Here is a 24,972-nt window from a genome sequence, read left to right as displayed (position 1 = left end):
GGTAGGAGGATCAGTTGAGCCTAGGAGGTTAAGGCTGCTGTGAGCTATGATTGTGCCACAACTCTCTAGCCTGGGCAACACAGTGAGACCCTGTCTCAAAAAAAGAAAAAAAAAGGCAATTTAGAAATTAAAAGTGGGCCGGGCGCGGTGGCTCAAGCCTGTAATCCCAGCACTTTGGGAGGCCGAGACGGATGGATCACGAGGTCAGGAGATCGAGACCATCCTGGCTAACACGGTGAAACCCCGTCTCTACTAAAAATACAAAAAAAACTAGCCGGGCGAGGTGGCGGGCGCCTGTAGTCCCAGCTACTCGGGAGGCTGAGACAGGAGAAAGGCGTAAACCCGGGAGGCGGAGCTTGCAGTGAGCTGAGATCCGGCCACTGCACTCCAGCCTGGGCGACAGAGCGAGACTCCGTCTCAACAAAAAAAAAAAAAAAAAAAAAATTAAAAGTGGTAGTTTTTTTTTTATCCTGCTTGGGTGGCTGTTAGAAAGAGGAAGTATAACATTACTCAGAAGACACTTTTCAGTTTGAGGAATACTGTAGGATTTTTGGAGGTGGGCTGGAAAAAACCTTTTGGCCTTAATAAAAGCAGTTCATTGAGAATTACCACGTGAGAGACTCTGAATGCACCAGAGCTGGGTAAGAGGAGAGGCTTGCTTTAAAGATGTTTAGTGGACTTGAGCTGTAACTAGCTAATGGATTAGATATTTTAACTAAATTTGGAGTTGGTGCTGTTTGCAGAGTTGTCATGTTAACTGATCTGTGTCTTAGTACATTTTTGTGTTGCTATAAAGGAATACCTGAGGCTGGGTAATTTGTAAAGAAAAAAGGTCTAATTGTCTCATGATTCTGCTGATTTTCAGCTGATGTCCACCAAACATCTTTAAGACTGGGTTCAAGATTGGGCATCTGGTGAGGTCCTCAGGCTGTTTTCTTCCACTCATGGTGTGTGTAGAGATCACATTAGGCCCCACCTCTAACATTGGGGATCAAATTTCAACATAAACTTTGTGCAGGGACAAATATCCAAACCACAGCACTTGTCATTCAAGTGATAGGTTTCTGTCAGCTTGAGACTTGACTGGCCATGGTCATAGCTAGAAAGGATATTTGGCTGGACAGATATGGCTGTTTTGTGCTCCCAAGGCAGTACTCCTTAATGGATTTGAGATGATGTTCTGGTTAATGATAACCTAGCATTCTTGATCTGCCTTACATAGTTTGTATTAGGGAAATTTCTTATATCTTTTCACTCCAGCTTTCTGTGTTTTGTCTTTCCTTTAGTACGTAAATTGGCACCTAATGAGTTTCCTCACAAACTCTACATTCAGAATTATACATCAGCTGTGCCAGGCACCTGCTTGACCATTCGAAAGTGGCTTTTTACAACAGAAGAAGAAATCCTCTTAAATGACAATGACCTTGCTGTTACCTACTTCTTTCATCAGGTAGGTAAATTGATCTTGAAAGGCACAATTCCTTTTTATGTTTGAATATAGTTGGTACTTTGCCAATTCCCTGTGAATCCTTAGGTAAGCTGCTTTGCTCCTGGGTCTGAATTACATTCGTAAAATGTTCTCTCCCATTTCACAAAAGATAAATATGTGTAAGTTTTAGAAGTGAAGATATCCTAGAGTTTAAAAATACATATTTTAAAAATATGTATTGTAATATTTTTAAGCAACAGAAAATGAGCATTGTGGCTGTGTACCTGTTCAAAAATTTTCCACCAATATTATATATACATAGAGTTTAAACCATCAGATAGTTCTACACAGTTTATTGTAAAAAATAGTAGTTGCCCCTGCTTATTTCCATCTCCCCCCATAGGCAACCACCTTCACCTCTTTTAGCTTTGTTTTTTATTGGTTTGTTTGTTTGTTTGTTTTTGGTATTTACTTCTGTGTCTCCATTATAACTTGGTTATATTGCTTCTACTTAATTTTTCAGATTCCAGTAGCATCTCTTAATTTCCCACTATTGAAGATGAGACCCTAGCTGTCTTTCCTCCTCCATTCCTACCATATACTCATACCTTTTTCATCTCTCCCATCCCCTTAATATAATCAAATTATAATATTTGTTAGGTCAATATTCAGTGTTTACAATATTATGACTCTGTAAATGGTGAAATTTACAACAGAGCCATATAATAATTACTGTTTTTACTTTTCAGTTTCTTTACAACATTTTATTTTTCAACAGCTAATTATTGCCCTCCTTTTTCATTTGCTTAATTTTCCGTGTGCTGATGATTAATTTAGCACCATACTCTTCACCAGTTGTCTAAATCTCCTCTAAAGACATTCAGTTCAGACCCATCAGGTAGTTCATGAATTTCCACTTTCTGAAGAAATCTCTTGTGGAGCCTCTTCCTCTACCCCTGTGTGAAGTGGCGGCTCTGTACTCTGGTGCACAGCTGGCCTTCTGGGATTGCCCTTCACCACCACCATCTTCTGTTTCCAGTGTTAGAGGACATTGTTAGAGTATTTTGTTTTGCTTTACTCCCGTATTTTTGTAGAATACACTTTGAGAGCTGTTCCTCTTTTTATATATGTAATTTTTAATTTTTAATTTTTGTGGGTACATAGTAGGTATATATATTTTTGGAGTACATGAGATGTTTGATATAGGCATGTGGTGTGTAATAATCACATCATGGAAAATGGGGTATCCATCCCCTCAAACATTTATCTTTTGTGTTACAAACAATCCAGTTATACTCTTTTAGTAATTTTAAAATGTACAATTAAATTATTATTGACTATAGTCACCCTATTTTGCTGTCAAATACTAGGCCTTATTCATTAATTCTGGCTATTTTTTGTACCCATTGACCATCCCTGACTCTCCCCCAATTCCCCACTACCCTTCCCAGAGTCTGGTAACTATCCTACTCTATCTCCACGGGTTCAATTGTTTTGAGTTTTACAGTTCACAAATAACTGAGAACATGTAATATTTGTCTTTCTGTGCCTGGCTTATTTCACTTAACGTAGTGACCTCCACTTCCATCCATGTTGTTGCAAATGACCCGACTCTGATTCTTTTTTTATGGCTGAATAGTACTCCATTGTGTATAAGTACCACATTTTCTTTATCCATTCATTCGTTGGTAGATGCTTAGGTTGCTTCTAAATCTTGACTGTTGTGAACAGTGCTGCAGCAAACATGGGAATGTGGGTATCTCTTCAAAATACTGATTTCCTTTTTTTGGGGTGTATACCCAGCAGTGGGATTGCTGGATTGTATGATGGTTCTATTTTTAGTTTTTTGAGGAACCTCCAAACTGTTCTCTGAGTGGTTGTACTAATTGACATTCCCACCAACAGTAAACAAGGGTTCCCTTTTCTCCATATCCTTGCCAGTATTTGTTACTGCCTCTCTTTTGGATATAAGCCATTTTAACTAGGGTGAGATGGTATCTCATTGTAGTTTTTATGTGCATTTCTTTTTTTCCCAAATGTTGAGTTGTTTGAGCTTCTTATATATTCTGATTATTAATCCCTTGTCAGATGAGTATTTACAAATATTTTCACCCATTCTGTGGGTTGCTTTTTCACTTTGTTGATTGTTTTCTTTGCTGTGCAGCTTTTTAGCTTGACGTGATCCCGTTTGTCCATTTCTGCTTTGGTTGACTGTGCTTGTGGGGTATTACTTAAGAAATCTTTGCCCAGACTGATGTCATGGAGAGTTTTCCCAATTTTTTCTTGTAGTAGTTTCATAGCTAGAGGATTTAGATTTAATTATTGAATCTATTTTGATGTGATTTTTGTATATGGCAAGAGTTAGGGGGCTAGTTTCATTCTTTTGCATGGATATCCAGTTTTCCCAGCACCATTTATTGAAGAGACTGTCTTTTCCCCAGTACATGTTCTTGGCACCTGTGTCGAAAATGAGTTAACTGTAGGTATGTGAATTTGTTTCTCAGTTCTTTATTGTGTTCCATCAGTCTGTGTGTCTGCTTTTATGCCACTACCGTGCTTTTTTTTTACTATAAAAAAAGTAAAAAAAAAGTTTTTGTTACTATAATTCTGTAGTATAACTTGAATTCAGGTAATATGATTCCTCCAGTGTTGTTCTTTTTTTTTTTTTTTCGAGAGACAGGTTCTCGCTTTGTCACCCAGACTGGAGTGCAGTGGCATGATCACAGCTCACTGAAGCCTTGACCTCCTAGGCACAGGCTATCCTCCTGCCTCAGCCTCCCCACTAGCTGGGGCTGTAGGCCCACGCCACCATGCCCCACTGATTTTTTAAGTTTTTTTTTAGGGGCAGGGGGTCTTGCTGTGTTGCCCAGGCTGGCTTGAACTCTTGGGCTCAAGATCCTCCTGCCTTAGCCTCCTAAATTGCTGGGTTACAGATTTGTGCCACCACAGCCCACCCAGTTTTCTTCTTTTTCTTAGGATATCTTTGGCTATTCTGGGTCTTCGGTGGTTCCGTATAAATTTTAGGATAGTTTTTTTTTTTCTATTTCTGTGAAGAATGTCATTGGTATTTTGATAGGGGTTGCATTGAATTTGATAGGGGATTGCTTTGGGTAGTGTGGACATTTTAACAATATTTATTCTTCCAATCCATGAACATGGAATACTTTTTCCATTTGTTGGTGTCCTGTCTTCACCTTTCTTTCATAGTGTTTTAATTTCTTTTTCAGATTGTTCTCTGTTGGCATATAGAAATGCTACTGATTTTTGTTGTTGATTTTGTATCTTGCAACTTTACTGAATTTATTTATCAATTCTAATAGTTTTTCAGTGGAGTCTTTAGGTTTTTCCAAGTATAAGATCATATCATATGCAAACAAGGATCATTTGACTTCTTCCTTTCCAATTTGGTTGCCCTTTATAACTTTTTCTTGTCTGATTGCTCTAGCTGGGACTTCTAGTACTATGTTGAATAACAGTGGTAAAAGTGGGCATCCTTGCTGTGTTCCAGGTCTTAGAGGAAAGGCTTTCAGCTTCTCCCCATTCAGGATGATAGTAGCTGTGGGTCTGTCATATATAGCTTTTATTATGTTGAGGTTTCTCCTATACCCAGTTTTTTGAGGAGTTTTTATTATGAAGGGAAGTTGAGTTTTATCAAATGCTTTTTCAGCATGAATTGAAATGATCATATGATTTTTGTCCTTTACTCTGTTGATGTGGTGTGTCACATTGATTGGTGTTTTTGAACCATCCTTACATTCCCAAGGACATATCTTGCTCATGATGATTTTTTAAATGTATTGTTGAATTCAGTTTGCTAATATCTTGTTGAGGATTTCTGTATTAATATTCATCAGGGATATTGGTCTGTAGTTTTCTTTTCTGATATGAATTTGTCTGGTTTTTGTATAAAGGTGATACTGGCCTCATAGAATGAGTTTAGAAGTATTCCCTCCTTCTCTCTTTTTTTGAAACAGTTTGCGTAGAATTGGTATTAATTCTTCTTTAAATGTCTGATAGAATTTAGCAGTGAAGCCGTTGGATTCTGGGCTTTCCTTTACTGGAGACCATTACGGCTTCGATCTTGTTACTTGTTATTAGTATGTTCGGGTTTTGGATTTCTTCATGGGTCAATCTTTGTAGGTTGTATATGTTTAGGAATTTATCCATTTCTTTTAGATTTTACAATTTATTGGCATATAGTTAATCATAGTAGCCACAAATGATCCTTTAGATTTCTTTAGTATCAGTTGTAATGTCTCCTTTTTCATCTCTGATTTTATTTGGATCTTCTTTTTTTTTTTTCTTAATCTGGCTAAAGGTTTTTCTGTTTAACTTTTCAAAAAAACCAACTTTTGGTTTCATTTCTCTTTTTTTGTATTTTTTTCATTTCAATTTAATTTATTTCTGCTCTAATCTTTATTATTTATTTTCTTCTACTGATTGGTTTTGGTTTGCTCTTGCTTTTCTATTTCTTTAAGATGCATCGTTTGAAATTTTTCTTCTTTTTTTGATGTAGGCATTTATAACTATAAAATTCCTTCTTAGTTGTGCTTTTGCTGTATCCCATATGGCATGTTATGTTTTCATGATCATTTATTTCAATAAATTTTTAAATTTCCTTCTCAATTCTCCATTGACCCACTGGTCTTTCAGGAGTATATTGTTTAATTTCCATGTATTTGAATAGTGTCCAAAATTCCTCATTTTTGATTTCTGGTTTTATTCCATTGTAGTCAGATACTTGGTATTATTGTAATATTACTATGGTCAAATACTTGATCATATTGATACTATTTGATATTAATAATACTTGATATTATTCCATTTTAAAAAAATGTTTTAAGACTTGTTTTGTGACCTAACATACGGTCTGTTCTTGAGAATGATCCATGTGCTGAGGAAACGAATGTGTGTTCTGCAGTCATTGGATGAAGTGTTCTGTAAATATGTATTAGATCCATTTGGTCTATAATGCCAATTAAGTCCAGTGTATCTTGGTTGATTTTCTGTCTGGAAGATCTGTCCAGTGCTGAAGGTTAGGTGTTGAGGTCTCCAGCTATCATTGTGTTAGAGTCTGCCTCTCTCTTTAGCTGTAATAATATTTGCTTTAGATATTAAATATATATTAGGGTGCTCCAGTGTTGGGTGCGCATATATTTAATATTGTTACATCCTCTTGCTGAATTGACCCCTTTATCATTATATAGTGACCTTCTTTGTCTTGTCCTATATTTTTATCTTAAAATCTATTTTGTCTGATGTAAGTATAGCTACTTCTGCTCTGTTTTGGTTTCCATTGTCATGGAGTATCTTTTTCCATCCGTTTATTTTCCATCTATGTGTGTCTTTATAGGTGAAGTATGTTTCTTGTAGACAACAGATCAATGGTTCTTGTTTTTTATTTATTCAGCCACTGTGTGTCTGTTGATTGAAGTTTAGTCCATTTGCATTCAGTGTTACTATTGATAAGTAAGGCCTTACTTTTGCTATTTTGTTACTTGTTTTATGGTTGTTTTGTGATCATCTTTTCCTTCTTTCCTTCCTTCCTGTCTTCCTTTTAGTGAAGATGATTTTCTGTGGTGATATGATTTAGTTTCTTACTTTTTATTTTTTTGTGTATTTGTTGTATGTTTGTCGGTTTGGGGTTACAAGGCTTGCAAATACTCTTGTAATCTGTTATTTTAACCTGATAACAACACTGTTTGCATAAACAAACAAGCAAGCAAAAAGAAAACTAATAAAGGCTCCATGCCTTAAATATATTACTCCACTTTTTCACTTTTTGTTGTTACTATTTACACCTTATTGTACTATGTCTTGAAAAGTTGTTGTAGTTATTACTTTTGATTGGTTCATCATTTAGTCTTTCTACTTAAGATGAGTAGTTTACATACCATAGTTACAGTGCTATGATATTTTGTGTTTTTCTGTGTATTTAATATTACCATACCTTCAGATGATTTCTTATTGCTCATTAACATCATTTTCTTTCTGATTGAAGTACTCCTTTTAGCATTTCTTGTAGGACAGGTCTAGTGTTGATGAAATCCCTCAGCTATTGTTTGTCTTGGAAAGTTTGTTTCTGTTTCATGTTTGAAGGATAATTTAGCTGGATATACTTATTGTAGAGTAAAATGTTTTTTTTCCTTCATCACTTTAAATATATTATGCCACTCTTTCTGGCCTGTAAGGTTTCCACTGAAAGTCTGCTGCCAGATGTATTGGAGCTCCATTGTATATTGTTTCTGTTCTCTTGCTGCTTTTACAATCTTTTCTTTATCCTTGACCTTTGGGAGTTTGATGATTAAATGCCTTGATGTAGTCTTCTTTGGGTTAAATCTGCTTGGTGTTCTATAACCTTTTTGTACTTGGATATTGATGTCTTTCTCTAGATTTGGGAAGTTCTCTGTTATTACCCCTTTGAATAAACTTTCTACCCCTATCTCTTTCTCTGCCTCCTCTTTGTGGCTAATAACTCTTAGATTTGCCCTTTTGAGGCTGTTTTCTAGATTCTGTAGGCCTCCTTCATTGTTTTTTTTTTTTTTTAATTATTTTTTCTTTTGTCTCCTTTATGTATTATTATTATTATTACTTTTTTGAGACAGAGTTTCACTGTTGTTGCCCAGGCTGATGCAATGGTGCAATCTTGGCTTACTGCAACGTCTGCCTTCCGGGTTCAGGCAATTCTCCTGCCTCATCCTCCTGAGTAGCTGGGATTACAGGTGCACACCACCATACCCAGCTCATTTTGTATTTTTAGTAGAGATGGGGTTTTGCTTGTTTATCAGGCTGGTCTCGAACTCCTGACCTCAGGTGATCCACCCACCTCGGCCTCCCAAAGTGCTAGGATTACAGGCGTGAGCTACCATGCCCAGCCTCCTCCATGTGTTTTCAAATAGCCGTCTTCAAGCTCACTAATTCTTTCTCCTGCTTGATCAATTCTGCTATTAAAAGACTCTGATGATGCATGCATTCTTCAGTATGCCAATTGCATTTTTCAGCTCTAGAATTTCTGCTTGATTCTTTTTAATTATTTCAATCTCTCTCTCTCTCTCTTTTTTTTTTTTTTTTTGAGACAGAGTCTGGCTCTGTCGCCCAGGCTGGAGTGCAGTTGCACAATCTTGGCTCACTGCATCTTTGTTGAATTTATCTGATAAAATTCTGAATTCCTTCTCTGTGTTACCTAGAATTTCTTTGAGTTTCCTCAAAACAGCTATTTTGAATTCTGTTTGAAAGGTCACATATCTCTTTTTCAACAGGATTGGTCCCTGGTGCCTTATTTAGTTCTTTTGGTGAGGACATGTTTTCCCGGATTGTCTTGATACTTGCAGATGTTTGTCTGTGTCTGGGCATTGAGAGTTAGGTACTTATTGTAGTCTTTGCAGTCTGGGCTTGTTCATACCTGTCCTTCTTAGGGAGGCTTTCCAGATATTTGAAAGGACTTGGGTCTTGTGATCTAAGCTATATCTGCTTTAGGAAGGACCCCAACCCCAATAATGCTGTGGTTCTTGCAGACTCTTAGAGGTACTGCCTTGTTGTCTTGGACAAGATCCAGAATTCTCTGGATTACCAGGCAGAGACTCTTATTCTCTTCTCTTACTTTTTCCCAAACAAATGTAGTATTTTCTGTGTTGAGCTGTCTGGAGCTGGGGGTGGGGGTACATAAGCACCCGCATAACCACTGCCACTGGGACTTTGCTGGGTCAGACCTGAAGCCAGCACAGCACTGAGTCTTGCCTAAGGCCTACTGTAGCTACTCCCTGGCTACTGCCTATGTTTGCTGAAGGTTCTGGGCTTCTACAATCAATCAGCAGGTGGCAAAGCCAGCCAGGCCTATGTCCTACACTTCAGGGTGGTGAGTTCCCCCAGACCCTGGGAGGGTCCAGAGTGCCATCTGGGAGCCAGGGACTACAGTCAAAAACCTTAGAAGTCTACATGGTGTTCTACTGTTCTAGAGCTGAGCGGGCTTTCACACCACAAGACACAGTCCTTCCCACTCTTCTCTTCTTTTCAAAGGCAGAGAAGCTTCACCCCATGGACACTGCCACCTCAGGCCCATGGGGAGTACTGCCAGACTCCTGCCAATGTTCCTTAAGACCCAAGGACTCTTCAGTCAGCTTGTGGTGAATGCTGCCTGGCCTGGAACTCACCCTTCAGGGTAGTGGGGCTCCCCTTTGGCCCAGGGCAAGTCCAGAAATGCCATCTAAGAACCAAGTCCTCTAAGAGCTTTGTGAGAAGAGGGTACATGGGAAGACAACATTTAAAAATCTTGAATGCCTGGAAATGCCATTATTCTACCCTCACACTTGGTTAATGTCACATTTATGTATAGAACACTAGGTTGAAGATGATTTAACTTCAGAAATTTTAAAGAATTATGTTCCACCAACAGGTGTGAGGGCTCATGCCTGTAGTCTCAGCACTTTCGGAGGCCATGGTGGGAAGATCACTTGAGCCCAGGAGTTTGAGACCAGCCTGAACAACATGGCGAGGCTTTGTCTCTACAAAAACTTTAAAATTTAGCCAGATGTGGTAGTGTGCACCTGAAGTCCTAACTGCTCAGGAGGCTGAGGTGGGAGGATCACCTGAGCTCAGGAGTTTGAGGCTGCAGTGAGCCATGATCACACCATTACACTGTAGCCAGGGAGACAGAGTGAGACCTTATCTTAAGGGAAAAAAAAGAAAAAAAGCCATCTTATTTTTGTATCATTTTATGTGACCCTTTTTTTCTTTCCAGAAACTGAGGTCTTTTTGTCTCCATGGGTATCAAATTTCACAATCATGTGCCTTGCTGTGGATCTATTTTCATTTATTATGTTGGGCTCTCTGTGGGAAATTTGTGTTTCTGATCTGGCAAATTTTCTTGAATTATTAAATTGACAGTTTGTTCTCTCATTTTCTGTTCTCTCTTTTTGGCATTCCTATTATTCTGATACACAGTTTTTTGGTCTGCCCCGTAATCATCTTATCTTCTCTCATATTTTTAATTTCTTTGTCTTCTTGCTCTATTTCCTAAATAACTTACTCAGGTTTCTCTTCTAGCCCTCTTAGGTTTTTTTTTTTTTTTTTTTTTTAACATATGCCAGTTTTTGTGTGTGGGGGTAATGGGGGTGGTTTTGAGACGAAGTCTCTCTCTTTCACCCAGGCTGGAGTGCAGTGGTGCAATCCTGGCTCACTGCAACCTCTGCCTCCGGGTTGAAGCAATTATCCTGCCTCAGCCTCCCAAGTATCTAGGATTACAGGCGCATGCTGCCACACCCAGCTAATGTTTTTTGGATTTTAGTAGAGACGGGATTTCACCGTGTTGCCCAGGCTGGACTCCATCTCCTGAGCTCAGGCAATCCACCCGCCTCGGCCTTCCAAAATGCTGAGATTACAGGTGTGAGCCACTGTGCCTGGCCTATATTTTTGATTTCTAAAGGTTTTCTTTTGTTCTCTGAATATCCTTTTTTATATATAGTATTCTGTTCTTTTGTGGTTGTAGTATTTTTTTCTTGGCTTTCTGAAGATATTAAAAATAATATACTTTTTTAGGCCGGGTGTGGTGGCTTACGCCTGTAATCCTAGCACTTTGGGAGGCTGAGGCAGATTGCCTGAGGTCAAGAGTTCGAGACCAGCCTGGCCAACACGGTGAAACCCTGTTTCTACTAAAAATGTAAAAATTAGCCGGGTGTGATGATGGGTACCTGTAATCCCAGCTACTCAGGAGGCTGAGACAGGAGAATTGCTTGAACCCAGGAGGCAGAGGCTGCAGTGAGCCGACATCATGCCACTGTACTCCAGCCTGGGTGACAGAGTGAGACTCTGTCTCAAAAAAAAGAAAAATTAATATACGTTTTTTAATTTTGAAATTATCTTTTTCCTCCCTCTATTGCTTGCTTATTTGTTTTGGTCTCTGTTGTACATGTTAGAAGTGTTCCTCTAACACAGATGTCTGCTCAAATTTAAGACTGAGACTCTGCACAGCTGATTGGGAACTCAGCATGTGAGTACATCTTATTGACTATGGCACAATCATGGCTCACCGTAGCCTCCACCTCCTGGGCTCAGGTGATCTTCCCACCTCAGCCACCTGAGTAGTTGGGACTACAGGTGTGCACACCATGCCCAACTAATTTTTGTACTTTTTGTAGAGATGGGATTTTTCCATGTTGCCCAAGTTGGTCTCGAACTCCTGGGCTCAAACAGCCCTCTCTCCTCAGCCTCCCAAAGTGCTGGGATTACAGGCATGAGCTATCATACCTAGCCAAATCACTAATCTTCTACTGGCATTGAAGAGGGCAGTCATCTGGTTCCAGGGAATAAAGGAGAGGATCTCAGAATTTGATTCTTTTTTTTTTTTTTTTTTTTTAAGGCAAAGTCTTGCTTTGTCGCCAGGCTGGAGTACAGTGGCACAATCTTGGCTCACTGCAACCTCTGCCTCCCGGGTTCAGGCGATTCTTCTGCCTCAGCCTCCTGAGTAGCTGAGATTACAGGCGCACGCCACCACGCCCAGCTAATTTTTGTATTTTTTAGTAGAGACGGGGGTTTCACCATGTTGGCCAGGATGGTCTCGATCTCTTGACCTCGTGATCTGCCCGCCTGGCCTCCCAAAGTGCTGGGATTACAGGCATGAGCCACCGTGCCCAGCATTGATTGTTTCTTAAATAGACTTTTGGTCAGTCCTCCTTATTTTAGCCACATCCTACCACCTCTCCTAGATGGCCACCTGGTGCTACCAATTCTTTAGTCTTTTGGGAGTTTTGTGATATAAATTTGAGTGGTTCTCTACTTTCCCTACTACTAGGTAGGGAATCCATTTTTTTTTTTTTTTCAGGTTTTGTAAGTTACTACTTATATATCCGTGTTCCAGATTACAAAATTTTGTTCCGATTGTTTCTCCTTGATCTCGTGGGTTTATTCCTTTACTGAAATTTTAGTAGGGTTTTAGGAGGAAGTAAGAGTTGATACTTGTTTTTAATCTGCCATCCCTAATTGGAAGCCCTCTTTTAGGAACTTTTCCTACAAGTGTTTACATGCATATTTGGCTTTAGATCTTTATATGGATGTATAGTTTTTACATAGTTATAATTCTAATACAGATACAACCTTTTTCTTTTCTTTTTTCCTTTTTCATACAGTTTTTTATATATCATTTATGACTGAGTTAATGTAGTATATGTTGTTTAGTTATTCCCTCTTATTTGTTCCAGAGTTTTTTGGTTTTGTTTTGTTTTGTTTTGAGATGGGCTCTCTCTATGTTGCTGGGGCTGGCCTGGGACTCCCGGGCTCCAGCAGTCCTCCCACCTCTGCTTCTCAAGTAGAGTGCCTGGGCTACTTGTGTGCCTGGCTAGTGCCAGGGTGTTTTTTCAGTGTGTGTTTATAAATGATGCTGTGATTAACTCTTGTAATATCACTTTTTCCTTCCTTCCTCCCCTCCCCTCCCCTCCCTTCCCCTCCCCTCCCCTCCCCTTCCTTTCCCTTCCCTTCCTTTCCCTTCCCTTTCCTTTCTTTTTTTTAATAGGATCTCATTCTGTCACCCAGGCTGGAGTGCAATGGTGTGATCATAGATCACTGCGTCCTCTACCTCTTGGGCTCAGGTGATCCTGCCACCTCAGCCTCCCAAGTAGCTAGAACTATAGGTGCTCACCACCATGTCCAGCTAATTTTTACTTTTTTAAAAAAATAGAGACAGGATCTTGCGGTGTTGCCCATCTGGTCTTGAACTCCTGGGCTCAGGCAGTCCTCCTAAAGTGTTAGGATTACCGGTGTGAGCCATTGTGCCTGGATGTATTTTTCTTTTGAATACAAGCTGTTTATTGATAGTGTTTTTGTAACTTGCTGTACAAAAATTGCTGTATTTTGTTAAACTTTATGTCTTTGTCATTTTAATAGATATTTACTCTGTTCCATTGTTTTTCTTTTTATCTTAGTGCTATTAATTTTTTTTTTTTTTTTTTTGAGACAGAGTCTGGCTCTGTTGCCGAGGCTGGAGTGCAGTGGCGCAGTCTCGGCTCACTGCAACCTCCGCCTCCTGGGCTCAAGTGATCCTCCCACCTCAGTCTCCTGAGTAGCTGGGACTACAGGCATGCATCACCACACCCAGCTAATTTTTGTATTTTTTGTACAGACAGGGTTTTGCCATGTCAGCCAGGCTCATCTCAAACTCCTGGTCTCAAGTGATCTGCCTGCCTCTGCCTCCTAAAGTGCTGAGATTACAGGTGTGAGCCACCATGCCCGGCCAGGATTTTTGTTTTAGAGAAGAAGTTTTAACATTTTGTATAACAATGTTTATCTTTTCCATTGTGATTTCTACTAATATTTTCTTTCCTCAATATAAGAGGACAATAGCACACTTAGTGTGCTTTTGTCACAATATTTTATTTTTAATTTACCCAAGGTTTATTGTGGTGTGTAGTATGAACGGTTGGTCTAAGTTAAATTTTCTTGGTATTGCTATCCACATAGCACATCAGGATACATTAAATGATTCATTTCTAATATATTATACTTAACTTGTCTTTCGTTAAATTTTTACCTGTCTCTATGTGTGTGTGTGTTTATATATATATATGGCCTATGTTTAGCATCTCTCTGCTCTTAATCTGTGTTTCTATTTTTGACTCAGTATTCCCTTCTGATTGTTTCTGTATAATACATGTTAATATCTGATAAGGCTAAGCCTTCTGTTTTTAAAAGGCTTGATATTCTTTCCCATTTTATGTTTTCAAATAATTTTTAACCCATTTCATAACACTTTATAAAGTATCCTGTTACTATTCCAACTGGAATTTCGTTAAATTTATAGTTTACTGAAGAAGAATCACTATTTTAATTAAATGTTGTATTATAATAATAGATGCATAAAGTATCTATTTTATTCAACTTGACTTTTGTTTCCTCAAAAAAAGTTACATAGTTTTATGTTTTACCAGTGCCCCCATTAAAGTAATCACCAAGTATTTTATATTTTTATTGCTATTATGAATGGAATATTTTTTCTTTGTATTTTTGGAGTAGAAAAATCTTTGGCTAGGAGTCAGAATATCTGGTTCAAGTATAAGCTCTACATTGGGTAAATCCTTTGCATAACATTGCTGAGATCTGGTTTCTCCTCTGTTAAAGGGGAACAGTGGTGTGTCTCATAGGTGGGTTTGTTTATTTTATTTTAAATGTATTTTTTATTTAAAAAATTGAGAAGGAGTCTCGCTGTGTTGCCCAGGCTGGTCTTGAATTCCTGGCTTCAAGCAATCCTTCCGCCTTGATCTCCCAAAGCACTGAGATTACAGGCATAACCACCATACCTGGCCGTTTTTTTTAGTGCTTTTCAAAATTTGAGGGCAGAGCATGTGAAATTGCTTTTTAAATTATAAAACTAGAAGACAAAAGTATTTAAGTATATAGAAAAGTTACTGTTTTTGGAGCAGTATCTTATATCCAGCAACTTTTCTGAACTTTCCTATTGCCTCACATGATTTCTAAACAGCTTTATTGAGGTATAGTTTACATATAATAAACTGTACATATTTAAGGTATACAATTTGATAGTTTTTTAAATTTCTAAGCCATTTTTAAGTGTATAGTTCAATAGTGTTAAGTATATTCACAATGTTGTATAACAGATCTCCAGAACTCTGTTTTTTTAAAGGAGGGGACAGAATCTCAGTCTGCCACCCAGGCTAGAGTACAGTGCTGTGATCATAGCTCACCATAATCTTGAACTCCTGACCTCAAACGATCCTCTTACTTCAGCCTCCCAAAACGTTGGGATTACAGGCGTGAACCACTGCTCCTGGCCCAGAACTCTTTTAATCTTGCAAAAGATTAAAACTGAAACTCTGTACCCATCAAACAACTCCCTGTTTTCCCCTCCCCCTTGGCAACTACCATTCTGCTTTTTATTTCTATGAATTTGACTACTTGAGATATTTAATGTAAGTGTAATCATACACTATTTGCCTTTGTAATAACTGGCTTATTTCACTGAACATAATGTCCTCAAGTTTCATACATGTTGTGGTAGTATACGACAGGGTTTCCTTCCTTTTTAAGGCTGAATAATATTATGTTGTATGTATATACCACATTTAATTTATCCATTGATCCATGGGCATTTGGGTTTCTTTCATTTCTTGGTTATTGTGAATAACGCTGCTATGAACATGGGTGTGCAGATATCTTGTTGAGATCCTTTTTTCAATATACCCAGAAGTGGGATTACTGAATCATATGGCAATTCTATTTTCAACTTTTTGAGGAACTGCTATACTGTTTTCCATAGTGACTGCACCATCTCAAATGACTTATTTTTTTGTTTTGTTTTTTATTTTTTGGAGACAAGAGTCTTGCTGTGTCTCCCAGGCTGGAGTGTAGTGGGATGATCTCGGCTCACTACAACCTGTGCCTCCTGGGTTCCAGTGACTCTTATGCCTCAGCCTTCTGAGTAGCTGGGACTACAGTTGTGTACCACCAAGCCCAGCTAATTTTTGTATTTTTAGTAGAGATGGAGTTCCACCATGTTGCCCAGTCTGGTCTCAAACTCCTGGCCTCAAATGATCCACCCAGCTTGGCCTCCCAAAGTGCTGGGATTACAGGCATGAGTCACCGCACCTGGCCACAAACGCCATGCCTGGCGGCTCTTTTTTGATGGCCTAAGTAAACAACTGTATCTTTTGAAAAGTATATTAAATTTCTCTTAATTTCAATTATTTTTGTATCATATTTTGATGGTAGGAATATTTAATGAATTTCACAGTTCTAAGATGTTATCAATTAAAAGATGCACCATTATTTTATGTATTGATAAGAAAAAGATTAAACTGATACATCATTGATTGATTATAAGATACATCCCAATTTCAGAAATGTTAAAATATGAAATAATGTATTCATTTAAATTGATGAGATATTATATGTTAGATGCTAATGAAAATAATGAGCCTTTTCCTTAAAAAATTAATAAGGTAGAAATTAATCATTCATATTTAAATGCAGGCTAAACCTGGCAAATTGTACGCACATTTAAGCTTTTGTTTCCTGAAAGCTCACAAAAGTAGCAGTAGTGGAATTTTAAAAGGCATAAACTTGCAAGGACAAAGAGAACAAGGGAGGATACCACAGCAGATGACAATTATTGACAGTTTTTAGAAAATGAATGTCTAAGTAAAAGGGTTTTGATATTTGGTTATTGTAGAAGAAAAATTGGTGATAGGTACATAGGAAGTTACAAACAAAAACACGAGGCATTTAACTTCAGGAAATAAAAAATTATGCAAGAAAGGAAGTCATAGCAGAGTATACAGCTTAGTTGTGAACAGTGTTTACATATTTATAATAATGCAGTTATTGAGTATTTAATTTTTTATCGAAAAGTTTGGGGAAGAGGAAGTGGGAGTGTTTGGGTGCTACAAGAGAGTTAAAGCCAAATATTTTCAAAACAGTAAGTCAACAATGTCTAAAATTGGTAAGTCAGGAATTGTCAATGTAAGCATGCCATTTAGAATTATGGAAAGATTATCACAAGAAATTGCTTAAAGTGCCTAAAAGTAGTTGCTTTTGTGGAATGAGGCTCTGGGATCAAGAGGCTGCTGTTTTTATTAGGAGCCTTTTAGAACTTTTGTTTTGTTTTTTAAAACTATATATATCTTTCACTTTAATTAAAAAATGTTAAGAAGAAAAGGAAACTAGGGTGGTGATATTTGTGTTTTCCACTGAGTCAGTCAAGCAGTGCAATCTTTTTTTTGTTTTGAGAGAGAGTCTTGCTCTGTCTCCCAGGCTGGAATGCAGTGGCATGATCTTGGTTCACGGAGATGTAACCTCTGTCTTCCGGGTTCAAGTGATTCTCTTTCCTCACACTCCTGAGTTGCTGGGATTTCCTGCTCTTTCCACCATGTCTGGCTAATTTTTGTATTTTAGTAGAAATGGGATTTCAGCATGTTGACCAGGCTAGTCTTGAACTCCTGACCTCAAGTGATCCTCCCGCCTCCCAAAATGATGGGATTACAGGCATGAACCACCACACCTGGGTAAGCAATTTCTTGATTAGAAATGAAAGAAGACCATTTTTACTGCCCTGTGTGTAAAGGAGCTCACTTGGAATTGCTGGAGTAGATAATCACTGTGACCCACCTCTGCTTTGGGAAAGTGTTCATCAAATATTAGTACTGTTGTGAGTCAGACATAGGTCTAGGCATTAGGAGTAAAAACAAAACAGAAAGACAGTATTCTTGTATTCTTATTCTTACTCTCTTCTAAACAATACAGAAATAAAGAAAAAAATTGTAAAGCCTTTTCCCTGAGCTAAATAACACTGTAAGTTTCTTTGGAAACTGGATAGACCAGTATTGTTTATTTCACCCCTCTACTTTTCTGCTGGCTTTTCAATAATTGGTTTAAATTTGGCTGGAGCAGTACAGTGTTTTGGTGATGAAGAGGAAAGTGTTCAGAATCTTCAGGACATTGACATTGCATGGTAGTTCTTCTTAAATATCCCCTCTGTGGCTATAATCCTCGGTGCCTAAGTGAGCCCTCACTTGTGTGGCCAGGATTGGGGAGAGACTGGCATAATCTTTCTGTTAGTCACTTCCTGGCAGGACATTCATATCCTTGTACGGTTCTTAGAAGAACTTAATAGCTAAATGATACTAATAATAGCTACTGATATATACTTCACAAAACTCTTAACGTCTGTCATCTTTTTCTTGTACACCTGTAAGGTATTCCAGTTTTACACAGTGGAAGGGTTTACATGAGTTATGCAAATGCACATTGGTAGGTGACAGAACTAAAAGTTGAATTAGTCTCTTGACTTTTTTTTTTTTTTTTTTTTTTTTTTTTGCGATAGAGTCTTGCTCTGTCGCCCAGGCTGGAGTGCAATGGCACAATCTTGGCTCACTGCAAGCTCCGCCTCCTGGGTTCATGCCATTCTGCCTCAGCCTCCTGAGTAGCTGAGACTGCAGGCGCCCACCACCACGCCCGTCTAATTTTTTGTATTTTTAGTAGAGAGGGGGTTTCACCGTGTTAGCCAGGATGGTCTCAATCTCCTGACCTCGTGATCCACCCGTCTCGGCCTCCCAAAGTGCTGGGATTACAGGCGTGAGCCACCGCGCCTGGCCCTCTTGACTTAATCTTGAACTCATTTGCCTATCCAACTATTTTTCCTTAAAAGACTCTGGGAAGTGATCTCTACCTTAAGTATCATAACATCATTGACCTTCCTTATTTCATTCTCTCTTCAGGTTAATTCATGTGGCTTTCAAACACAAATCAAACTTTCTTTAATAAAGAAGAAGCCATTTTTTATTGCTTATTTTAGCTCCCTGTTATTTCCTTAAGTCTAAATTCCTGTGCTTACTTTTTAGGATTTTTCATAATCTGTTGTTAGTCTGCCTATCCAGCATTATCTTTCATTGTCTCCTATTCCCTTATTTAAATCAGGCAAATTTGTTTTCTCAAATTATTTAAGTACAGACTCATTCCTGTTTCCTAACTTTAGCTTATAGTTTCTCCTCTTCATTCTGTTCTTTGGGGATCCACCCAAGGCATCCCTGATAACTGTAATTATCAGTAAGTGCTTCCATTCTGACTGCCTATATCACTGTCTGTACCATACATGTTTGCTATTACATTGTAATACGGCATTATATACCATCTTTCAGTGCTCTCTAATTGTTTACACATGTATAAAATAACTGGAATTTAAGTCCCCTGACACGGGAAACCAGATCTCTCACATATACCTAAAACAATGCCATGCCAGATATTCTTTAAATGCTAGGTATTCCAATTAGTATACTTGTTACTGGATGTATTAGTCCATTTTCACACTGCTGTAAAGATGCTACCTGAGATTAGGTAATTTATAAAAAAAGGAAGGTTTTGTTTGGTTTGTGCTTTTTTGAGATGGAGTCTTGCACTGTCACCTGGGCTGGAGTGCAGTGGCATTCTCAGCTCACTGCAACCTCTGCCTTCTGGGTTCAAACGATTCTCCTGCCTCACCCTCCTGAGTAGCTGGGATTACAGGTGCCTGCCACCGTGCCCAGCTAATTTTTTGTATTTTTAGTAGAGACAGGGTTTCATCATGTTGGCCAGGCTGGTGTCGAACTCCTAACCTTGTGATTCACCTGCCTCAGCCTCCCAAAGTACAAGAAAGGAAGTTTAATTGACTCACAGTTTCGCACGGCTGGGGAAGGCCTCTGGAAACTTACAATCATGGCACAAGGTGAAGGGGAAGCAAGCTCCTTCTTCACAAGGCGACAGAGAGAGCAAGCACACACGGGGGAACTGCTATTTTTAAAACTATCAGATCTAGGCCAAGTGCGGTGGCTCATGCCTGTAATCCTAGCACTTTGGGAGGTCGAGGCGGGCAGATCACTTGAGGTCAAGAGTTCGAGACTAGGCTGGCCAACATGGTGAAGCCCCATCTCTATTACAAATACAAAAATTAGCTGGGTGTGGTGGCTCATGCCTGTAGTCCCAGCTACTCGGGAGGCTGCAGCAGGAGAATCACTTGAACCCGGGAGGCAGAGGTTTCAGTGAGCCGAGATTGTGCCACTGCCCTCCAGCCTGGGTGACAGAGCCAGACTGTCTCAAAACAAACAAAAAAACCCCATCAGATCTTGTGAGAACTCCCTCACTATCACGAGACCAACATGGGGAAACCAGACCATGATCCAGTCACCTCCCACTGGGTCCCTCCCTTGACAAGTGGGGATGACAATTTGAGATGAGATTTGAGTGGGGACACAGAGCCAGACCATATCCCTGGACACATGGCAGAGTTCACTGGTAATGATGGTGGTCCAAGTGGACAAGAGATTTTCTGAAAATTCATCTGTATCTGTTTTCATCAAGAATGTACATAATAACGATTTTTAGACTCCTTTCTTCTCTACTTCTGTTTTGGTGATAGGCAGTCGATGATGTGAAGAAAGGTTACATCAAAGCAGAAGAAAAGTCCTACCAATTACAGAAGCTATACGAACAAAGAAAAATGGTCATGGTAAGTTTATGTCCCCATAATCCCTTTATAAAATGCCCCTTCCTACCTTTTAAACCTATTGTTCCAGTCATTTTTGAAAGGATTACAATGTGGTTAGTGGCTTAACTAATTTTTAAAAAGGAGGGGAATAGGGGCCTTGATGCAAAGTCCATTGTGTTTCTCCATCTAACACACAAAGATCTTGAATTACTGTATAGTGATACATAATTTTATTACTATTTTTTAGGGGGGTGGGGTTGGGGGGAGGGACAGAGTCTTGCTGTGTTGCCCAGGCTGAAGTGCAGTGCCACCATCTAGGCTAACTACAACCTTTGCCTCCTGGGTTCAAGCGATTCTCCTGTCTCAGCTTCCCGAGTAGCTGGGACTACAGGCATGCGCCACCACGCCCAGCTAATTTTTGTATTTGTAGTAGGGACAGGGTTTTGCCATGTTGGCCAGGCTGGTCTCGAACTCTTGACCTCAGGTGATCCACCTGCCTCGGCCTCTCGAAGTGCTGGGATTACAGGAATGAGCCACTGAGCCTGACCTATAATTTTTTTATTAATAATAACTTTTTTGATTAAATGCAACAAAAGTTCTATAAAACATTACAATAGAATATAGGTAAGATTGTATAAGAACTGATATTTAGCTTTTTAACATTAGAAATTATTTTAGTCATGATTTAGCAATAGCAAAATCATTTGTTTTTACAGCTTCGATTTCTGCAGTTGCTTAAAACATTTATGCTCTGTAGTGCTCTTGGTTAGTATATGATCCTAGAATTATGCTATTTGATTCAATAGCTACTAGACTCATGTAGGTATTTAAATACAAATTTAAATTAATTTAAATTAAATACAATTTAAAATTCAGTTCTATAGCTGCTCTAGCCACATTTCTGTGCTAAGCAACCGTATGTGCACAGTGAATAGCTAGCGTATTGGACTGTGCAGGTATGGAACATTTTCATCATCACTGAAAGTTTTGCTGAACAGGGCTGCCTAGAGTATTCCTTAAATGGCTTTAAATTCGTTTTCAATTTGTATCTGCCATAGATACAGGGATGGAAATTGCCAAAAATAAAATTAGTAAAGAACACATAAAAATTTCTACTCATTATAACATTTTAAAATTACTCTCTTGACGGATTCACATGTAATCAAAGTTTTTTCAATTACACATGCTTCTCAACTTACAATGGGGTTACATCCCAGTAAACACATCTTAAGTTGAAAATATTAAATCAAAAATACATATAATACACCTAACCTACCAAACATTATAGCTTAGCCTAGCCTGCCTTAAATGTGATCAGAACATGTATTACCCTACAGTCAGGCAAAATCATCTAACACAAAGCCTATTTTAGAATGAAGTTATTTAAACTGGGTTTTTTTTTGTTTTGTTTTGTTTTGTTTTTGAGACTGAGTCTCGCTGTGTCACCCAGGCTGGAGTACAGTGGCGTGATCTCAGCTCACTGCAACCTCTGCATCCTGGGCTCAAGCGATTCTCCTTCCTCAGCCTCCCCAGTAGCTGGGAGTATAGGCACCCGCCACCACAGCTGGCTAATTTTTGTATTTTTAGTAGAGACAAGGTTTCACCATGTTGGCCAGGCTGATCTCGAACTCCAGACCTCTAGTGAACCACTTGCCTCAGCCTCCCAAAGTGCTGGGATTACAGGCGTGAGCCACTGTGCCAGGCCTAAAGTTATTTAAAGTTTTGAACAAAAATTTGAGGTACTTGTAAAGACAGCAGAAAAGTTTTTTTAAAAAATTGAAATACAGTGTCTACTGCACACACATTGCTTTCACACCATCATAAAGTCAAAAAAGCATTAAGTTAACCATTGTAAGTTAGTGACCACCTGTATCATTTTCATTCTTTAGTAATGATTCTGATAAGTCATTTGAATTATTTTGGACCTTCTGTGTACTTCTCAGGAGAAAATGTTGATTCATGTACATTAATTGGGTTGGAATAAGAGTGCAAACAGCTGTGGGGCGCGGTAGCTCACGCCTGTAATCCCAGCACTTTGGGAGGCAGAGGCGGGTGGATCACCTGAAGTCAGGAGTTCGAGACCAGCCTGGCCAACATGGTGGAACCCCATCTCTACTAAAAATACAAAAAGTAGCTGGGTGTGGTGTCATGCGCCTGTAATCCCAGCTACTCAGGAGGCTGAGGCCAGAGAATCACTTGAACCCGGGAGGTGAAGGTTGCACTGAGCTAAGATTTCGCCACTGCACTTCAGCCTGGGAAACACACTGAGACTCCATCTCAACAACAACAAAAAAGCAAACCAGTCAGCCATTGAACTTAGCCTGTAATCTTATATCTAGCTAAGTTAGTTATTTTAGTCACTTATATGATGAAAAGTAATAAATCTCTTTACCTTAGAAAATTGCCAGAGATCAGGGAGCCATCTTACCAATGTTCTATGTATCAGCAGGCTGACATAGAAAATGTAAAATCTTTTAAATGTAATTAAATCTTGTCAGGATTTTGGTTAGAAGAATTTTGCTATTTGTGAGACAGAATTTTAAAACACGACTTCACCTGTTCTTTAAGATAATGCATTGTCTTCTATATATTAATGCATGATTCGGACTCATACTACATTTGCATCTTTTTGGTGAAAAGGGCCAAATACTAATGGGCCATCAACTTCTGCAGTAATCCTTTGCCTTTGCCAAAGCCAACAAAGTTTTCTCGTTTCTGAAAAGTTAATAGAATCAAAATAATTTCATAAGGCCTTCTCATAATACCAGTGTGGAATACATACTGTTTCTTTGCATTTATAGTACTCCAAACACACTATCTTTCCATCTATGCATTCAACAAAACATATTTGTTGAGTACCAAGTATGTGCCAGGCACAGTGCAAGGTGTGAGAGAATTAAATAGGTTTGCGTTTTGCTGTGGCAAAATATAGAAAATCTGAATTTAATGAGCACAGTAATCTATTATGAAGTCATTTTTAGACTTGTTTATATTTTGTAATCACCCAGGTAAAAACTCAAGTACAGTTGATAGACAGATATGTTTCCCCATGGTCTTTTGCCATTGTTATAAAATAGGCTTAAACGTTTGTGGAATTAGATTGTCTTGAAAACCTAGTGCCAACGTATTTCTGGGTACTAGCCACATGATATGATAGTCAGATTTTGAAGAAAATCTGATCAAAGTTTGAATTTTATAAGTATAATATGTATTCAGGTATCAGTGTTCAAAGGCATTAGCCTAGCCAATATTAGCTCATGGTCAATACATTGAAACTTCTCACATGGGCCCTTCTGAGCCCGTAGGCCTTGATGCCATTAAACATGGCAACTAAGTATGGTGAACAGGCCTACGATTATGTGAGGTGACTACAATTAGTAGTTGTCACATCACTGTGAGACCTGCAGCAACACAATGAACTTCTCAGTTTTAGTTTCTTTTCTGTAAAACCGGGATATTCAGATTATCAGCTATTAAGTAGAATCTTGACAAAATACACCAAGATCCTTAGAAGGTAAATGAGCTTTGTGTAAGTTCCCCTGTCCTCCAAATCTCCAAATACAGAAGAGAGCTCACATCTGTGCATAGTTTATAATACCCAGTGTGATCAAAAACATTTTTTGTTTTATACTTAATTACAAAATTAGACTGAATCTCAAATTTGGATGGTTGAGAATATAATATACAAGAAATAATGTTTTCTCTTCTCTTCCTTCCTCCCTCCCTCCCTTTCTCTCTCCTCACACAAACAATAGACATGTGTAAATTATGCTTTTCTTATGTTGAAGTGGCCTGATTTTGCCATTGTTGAACAGATAAATAAAGAGCTTTTGTGTTTCTCTACATAATTTGTATTGATTTCACACAAGGCAGCATGTATGTCAGTTTTTCTCGAAGTATGGTCTCCAGTCTACTTACATGGAAGACACTTTTGAAGCTACTTAAAATGCAGATTTCTAGACTCCACTCCACATTTACTAAGCCAGAATCTCTGGGGGTAGGTCCTAGGGAACTTTATTTTTAAAAAGCACACTGGTGATTCTGGAACATTAGGTGCTTCAGAATCACTACTCTGATTCTGGTTTTGGGAGAGTTGGCTCTTGAGGTTCTTCTCAGTCCCTTACTTCTATTTTGGACCTGATTTGACCCTTGGCAGGTTGTTTGGGAGAAGAGAGAGTTCTCTGGAGTGGACCTTAACACATTCACCTAAAGTGTTCTGCTCTGTTAAGCATTGAGTCTCTGCTTTAAAAACTGTCAGCCAGGCGCGGTGGCTCACGCCTATAATCCCAGCACTTTGGAATGCCGAGGCGGGCAGATCATGAGGTCAGGAGATTGAGACCATCCTGGGTAACATGGTGAAACCCCGTCTCGACTAAAACTACAAAAAATTAGCCGGGCGTGGTGGCGGACGCCTGTAGTCCCAACTACTCAGGAGGCTGAGGCAAGGAGAATGGCGGGAACCCGGGAGGCAGAGCTTGCAGTGAGCCAAGATGGTGCCACTGCACTCCAGCCTGGGCAACAGAACGAGACTCTGTCTCAAAAAAAAAAAAAAAAAAAAAAAAAAAATCAGAAACTGCCCTATATC

At 38.9% G+C, this 24,972-nt stretch overlaps 1 protein-coding gene across 5 annotated transcripts in view; it reads left to right on the top strand.

Annotated features, from left to right (window-relative positions):
* Positions 1-24,972, top strand: part of SNX27 (sorting nexin 27) — an 87,489-nt gene that overhangs the window by 54,791 nt on the left and 7,726 nt on the right. For all 5 annotated transcript variants that reach the window (XM_010387150.2, XM_010387148.2, XM_030936555.1 and 2 more), the window contains 2 exons: positions 1,287-1,450; positions 20,319-20,408. In XM_010387150.2, the coding sequence (XP_010385452.1) occupies positions 1,287-1,450; positions 20,319-20,408 (254 nt within the window). The remainder of the gene's footprint in view (positions 1-1,286; positions 1,451-20,318; positions 20,409-24,972) is intronic.

This window comes from Rhinopithecus roxellana, chromosome 8, assembly GCF_007565055.1.
Source record: "Rhinopithecus roxellana isolate Shanxi Qingling chromosome 8, ASM756505v1, whole genome shotgun sequence".
In the NCBI taxonomy this organism is placed as follows: Eukaryota; Metazoa; Chordata; class Mammalia; order Primates; family Cercopithecidae; genus Rhinopithecus; species Rhinopithecus roxellana.
This window is presented reverse-complemented; position numbering and strand designations above follow the sequence as displayed.